At 27.4% G+C, this 5,809-nt stretch overlaps 1 protein-coding gene across 1 annotated transcript in view; it reads right to left on the reverse strand.

The window, feature by feature from the left end:
• The window catches only part of Phum_PHUM075990 (uncharacterized protein), a gene marked incomplete at both ends in the record, with an annotated part of 7,042 nt that extends 1,653 nt beyond the window's left edge, over window positions 1-5,389 (reverse strand). Inside the window, 16 exons of the mRNA XM_002423602.1 lie at window positions 1-236; window positions 319-469; window positions 563-872; window positions 934-1,154; window positions 1,310-1,459; window positions 1,544-1,727; window positions 1,831-1,952; window positions 2,117-2,281; window positions 2,359-2,580; window positions 2,655-2,907; window positions 2,993-3,149; window positions 3,219-3,441; window positions 4,409-4,616; window positions 4,934-5,143; window positions 5,224-5,334; window positions 5,385-5,389. Of these exons, the coding sequence (XP_002423647.1) occupies window positions 1-236; window positions 319-469; window positions 563-872; window positions 934-1,154; window positions 1,310-1,459; window positions 1,544-1,727; window positions 1,831-1,952; window positions 2,117-2,281; window positions 2,359-2,580; window positions 2,655-2,907; window positions 2,993-3,149; window positions 3,219-3,441; window positions 4,409-4,616; window positions 4,934-5,143; window positions 5,224-5,334; window positions 5,385-5,389 (2,928 nt within the window). The remainder of the gene's footprint in view (window positions 237-318; window positions 470-562; window positions 873-933; window positions 1,155-1,309; window positions 1,460-1,543; window positions 1,728-1,830; window positions 1,953-2,116; window positions 2,282-2,358; window positions 2,581-2,654; window positions 2,908-2,992; window positions 3,150-3,218; window positions 3,442-4,408; window positions 4,617-4,933; window positions 5,144-5,223; window positions 5,335-5,384) is intronic.
• Window positions 5,390-5,809: the final 420 nt, after the last annotated feature.

The raw sequence follows: 5,809 nt of genomic DNA on the forward strand, positions 1-5,809 counted from the left end.
CTTACAAATTTCCCAAATTAAAAAACTGAACGTGACTAACGCTATGTAAACAACACATAAAACATCCAACCAAAAACCAAAAGCTCTCGATGAGGATATAAAAATATACCATGCTGTTGAATGAAGATCTTGATGAGAATCAAATTCTTTAATCAAAATTTCTTGAGCTCTAAATGCTCTTATTGTGGACAATCCCTGAAGGCTGGCGGTTAGATGTGAAAAAACCGGACTTCTAGCTACATTTTACATTAATTTAAAAAATCAATGACTACAATCTTTTTTTTTTTCCAATATGATTTTTTTTTCAATTCTACTTACTAACTCCCTCCAATCGTTTGACAGATCTTGAAGTTTTTATGTAAAATATTCTAATAAAATAAAATAAAACTCCAATAATACATGTGGGTATTAAAAGCATCGGAGACACGGTCGCAACAACAATTACTATTCCAAATAAAGATAAGAAAATCTGGAGAGAGAAAAAAAAATTTTTTTTTTTAAATTAATTTAATCGAATATAATTATTTGAATTTGAATGTAAAAAATACCTCTTTTAAAATACCTGGAAACAATCGATCATTGTGCTGGGTAACATTTCATCCACGGATCCCATATCTTTTGAAAACCTATTAAGAATTCTACCAGATGGATTTGTGTAAAAAAATCGCATCGGAGCACAAATTATATTAGAAAACATGTCGTTGTGTAAATTTTTCGATGCCAACATACAAACGTAAAAAAACATGTAGGAACGTATTATGGATACTACGATTGTAAATACGTTTGTACCGGAAAATATGTAAATATTTTCATATCTGGACCGCTCGATTTCCTCAATCGTTTTATTCCGGTTAATTTCCTCATCGTGAGCCCTGAAAATTTAATAAAAAATTTACTATTGACTATTGTTAATTGATTAAAAAATTGATTAACTCATGAAATGTAACTTGCCATTTGCTGCACCAATAATCGCTTAAACTAGCAAACATTTGAGTCACAATAAATAAAAATGCCATTAGAAAAACAAGAGCCCAATTTCGACAAGCTGCAAAGTAACTAAAGTATATTTTAAAACCAATGGCGCCCTGACTTTTTTGTTCGGCCATATTTGAAGGATCTTCTTTTCCATCATCCGAAGCGACGGTTACAGTACTCTAAATAATAAATAATAAAATAATAACTTTTTTTTCATATCAGTATAAATATTTTCTTTGGCATAATTCATAGTTCCTGTGTATACTTCAAATACTTTTTATTTGTTTAAGCCAAATACTTTAGTTAGTTAAATATTATAGCCGTATGTACTTACCGAAATCGAACTTTTTCTTGTAGAAATAGATGAAATGGATTCTTGAATGGGCATTTTTTCTTCTTTTTTTTCCGTTTGGTGTAACATTTCTGCAAAATCTACTCCAGATTTTTGTAATTCCTGATAAGTTCCTTCTGCGGCTATTTTACCCTAAAAAAAAAAACAAAAAAAAAAAAATGTTATAAAATATAATAATTTTTTCGTATTTAAAATAAAAAAAAAACTTCAACTTACATTATCAAAGATAATAATATTGTCAACCATATTTAAATACTGTAATTGATGTGTGGCTAAAATGACGGTTTTATTTTTTAAAAATCCCACTATACAATCTTCCATTAAATGTTTTCCAACGTGAGCGTCCACCGCGGATAAAGGATCGTCTAGCAAATAAATATCCGCTTCTCTATAAACGGCTCTAGAAAAGAAAAAATATTTTTTTTTTGAGACACACACATTCTCATACATTTATATACAGGTGCGGACGGACTCAAACACATGCAAAATATGAAAATAATTACCTGGCAAGATTAATTCGAGCTCTTTGTCCACCAGACAAAGAAACTCCTCTTTCTCCAATAAACGTCTTGTCTCCATACGGTAAAATTTCAAAATCTCTTTTCAAGGCACAAACTTGAATAACCTGATAATAATAAAGATAAAGTAAATTATAAGGAAACAATTTTAATGTTTTCTCGTGTGTACAGAAAATTTTTTATTTTTTCATTTATAATAATGATAGCTTAATTATAAACAATTATTCAACTAAATTAGAGTAACAAATTTAAAATTAAACATAAATATTACTTTTTGATATCTATGCCTGTTGTATTCGGCTCCAAAAAGTATATTTTGTCTAACGGATCCAACAAATAACCATGGCTCTTGAGAAGCGTATGATACCACACCATTGACGGTTAAATTTCCCGACAAGGGCGGTAATTCTTTTAAGATTGCTTGTAAAAAGGATGACTGAAAGCAAAATTATGATATAATTGAGTCTAATACCGATTTAACAAATCAAAATGACACGTTTATGTCAAATTAACCTTTCCGGATCCGATCGGTCCTATGACGGCTAATAATTTTTTCGGAGGGACCGTAAAATTAATGTTGTTTAAAGTTGGCTCATTTTGCTCGCTTGACCATTTACAAGTGAAATTTTCAAATTTTATTTCAGTCGGCAACGTTTTTGTGCTTAAACCGTTAATTAAATTGTCTTCTTTGGTAAATCGGATTGTCTGAACATTTTCGTCGTACATCATAAAGTTCTAAAAAAATTTTTTTTTTAATAATTACATTTGAAAGAGATTTGAATAAACCGAGTACTCAAACGAATTATTACCTGTATACGTTTAACAGATATAAATGCCTCAGCTAACTGAGCTATTCCAACTGGAAGAAAAACAGTCATGGTCTGCCTTAAAATATTGTAAAACGAAGCCAAAACAAAAACTTTTTCTGCTGATATCACATTATCACCACTTAATGCATACATAACGACGGTAAGAAAAAGCGAAAATCTTGTTGAAAATATTATAAAAGAAAGTAAAATTCCTCTACCATAAGCTGCGCCCTTTATTTCATTTACTTCTTTTCTAAAAAAAATTAAAAATAAAATATTAATTCACATCACACATTGGTTTCAATCCAGACCAATAAAAAAAAAAGAAGAAAACTCACTCTCTAGTTTTAGCAACCATTTTAGCAAATGGCATTTCCCAAGTGTACATTTTAATAACCTGTATTCCACATATAATTTCGTTCATTAAACGAACCCTTTCGTCCGTCCTCAAAGCAGTTCGAAGTCTGTACGTAGACATTTTCTTACCCAAAAAACCTGAAAAATAATAATAGTAATAACTTTAATATTTTTTAACTTTATGAAAAATTAATAATTTTAATTTACCTTGAACGGGTATGTGCATTAATAAAAATGCAACACCCAAAAATGTTGGCCATCCGAAAACTTCATACATGAAATAAGTAACGATAACCGTTTCAACAGGGCCGATCCATAAATAATGAAGAAATATTAATGCGACATCGAAACGATTTACGTCGTTACTAAGCAAATTGACAACTTGTCCGACTGTAGTTTCCCCAAGTGCGGTTCTACTCAATTTTAAAGCCTAAAAATAAAAATAAAAAAATATTTATGTGAATCCGCAATAGTACAATTAAACCATTTAAAACCTTTTAGAAAGAAAAATTACAATTTTGAAAATTGTTACATAGACATCCGCATTAAATTAATAATAATTTTTAATAACAAAAAAGCGTGCATATTTTAAAAAAAAAAAAAAAAAAGAAGATTTAAATAGAGAGAAAAAGATTTTTTTCTTTTCTCACAACATACATATTATTATTATTTGTAGTGGAAGGTAAGGAAGGTTAAATATCTATCTATCTATCTATCTATCTATCTTATTTACATCATTTTTCTTCATACTATCTATAAAAATTTAACATTTAAATTCTACAATCCCTAAACAAAAAAAATTTATATATATATATGAACGGAGTTAAATATGAAAACATAAAAAATTGTACCAAATTAAACCTCTAACATAAAAAATTTAGTAATAATAATTTTGATATTATTTACAGACGCAACATAAAGTAATGACGGTAAAAAAAATTCCTAATTTCAAATTTACCTTACTCGATAACAATAAATTTTTCATTTAGATTTGAATTAATAATGATTTTGCTTTTTAACGTTTTTTGAAGTTTTCTGAAAACTTTAAAAAAAAAACAAAATGCTTAATTACAACTTATATATATATATATATCTCTTCTTATATGTATATATTTATTCTTTGACCGTCATTTTATCTGCCGTTTAACAGAGAGTAAATAACCAACTTCGATCGCCTTTATGTTGAATCGTATTAACAGATTTTTTTTTCAACAGTAATGATTTTCCTTTTCAATATAATCAATCAATCAATCAATCATTAACTGGGTTCGCAAGTGCAGTGTAGGAAGAAAAAAACGCAAAGACGAAAGGAATATATAAAAAAGTCTGAAACAGAAACGATGCTGATTCCATGAGCAGTATAGAATAAATCAATGTCAAAAGAAAAAGATGCCAACCTTACGGTATACTAAAGAGCAGCAAGCAACCCTGATTTTCATACTTTGATGAAGAATGGCCTGCATGTAAGGATGCGAAACAAAGACGTTAACCAATGATATGAACACAATGCCGCTAGCATAAAATAATGCTTCAGCTTTTTGAATTTGAGATCTCGGTTTTGTAAGAATTTCTATGTAGCGTCCCATATATGTTGGGTCGTTTTCGCTGAAAAAAAATCCTTTTTTAATATCAAAGTAGGATCAAAACTGAATTCCAACGATTTTTATGGGGAAAAATTACTTGACTGAAAACATCTTTAACATTTTTTTTTTTTTTTTTTTAACGAGCAAAAATATTTACTGAAACTATAACAATTTAAAAAAAAAAAAATTATTAAATGATTTTTGAAATTGAAGAGAAATTTAAAAAAATAACGATGTTGTGATCGATTCGAATGATGTCGCACAAGCAATAAAATAAACTCATTAAATTTTTTTTTTTTTTTTAAATAAATGTTTCAAATAAAAGTAAAGAAATCTTACCCAGGTAGTGGAAGATATTGATTAGAAATACTGAAGAACTGAACTAACAAACCAATAAAAAACGGTTGAATCAAACGAATCCCAACTTCTGACACAGCCAGAATTGCAGAATACAATAAATTTTTCAAGAAAAAAACTTTAACTATAACGCAAAGAAAACTTGGTGTACGATGTTTTTTTTTTGCTTTTAATACTTCTTTTTCCCATGTTCTGAAAAATAAAAAATACAATAAAATAATTTATGCTCATATGAAAAAAACAAAAAGAAAAAAAAGAAGCATTTGACTAACTTTTCAAATTTATCTCCTAAATAATCGGAGCGATGTTCTTTTAATGCTTCATATAAATCTTCAACTTCTAAATCTCTCTTAAATCCTTTTATAAAAGTACCCAAAAGCCACCTAAAAAAAAAAAAAAAACATGTAAAGTGTTTAATTTTCAAAAATTTTACGTCATCAATTACTTTTATTTATCAGTTATGAGAGATTTTCTATGCTTAAAATTTTACAATTAAATAATAATATCCTTTATTTATCGAAATAAAAAAAAAAATTTTTATTATTATTATTATTTTCAATATCATTTGTGCTTGTTCATCATCATAATTACAAGAATAAAAAAAATTCCGTTTTAAAATTTTATTAACTATTATTATTATTATAAACAAAGAAAAATTACGGGAATAATTTAATGATGTCATATAAGAATATGATAAATCATATCCTAATCAAAAAGCTAAGAAGTTTCAAACCTTGAAAAAACATTATTTAAGGCTTATTGGATTTATTTTTTTATTATTTACTTATATAATTAAAACGCACAATTTTATTAACTATATTTATTTTTTTCCTTTTTCCTTTTTTTTTTTTTTTTTTT

Source organism: Pediculus humanus, genomic scaffold, assembly GCF_000006295.1.
Source record: "Pediculus humanus corporis 1103172107426 genomic scaffold, whole genome shotgun sequence".
Classification (NCBI taxonomy): domain Eukaryota; kingdom Metazoa; phylum Arthropoda; class Insecta; order Psocodea; family Pediculidae; genus Pediculus; species Pediculus humanus.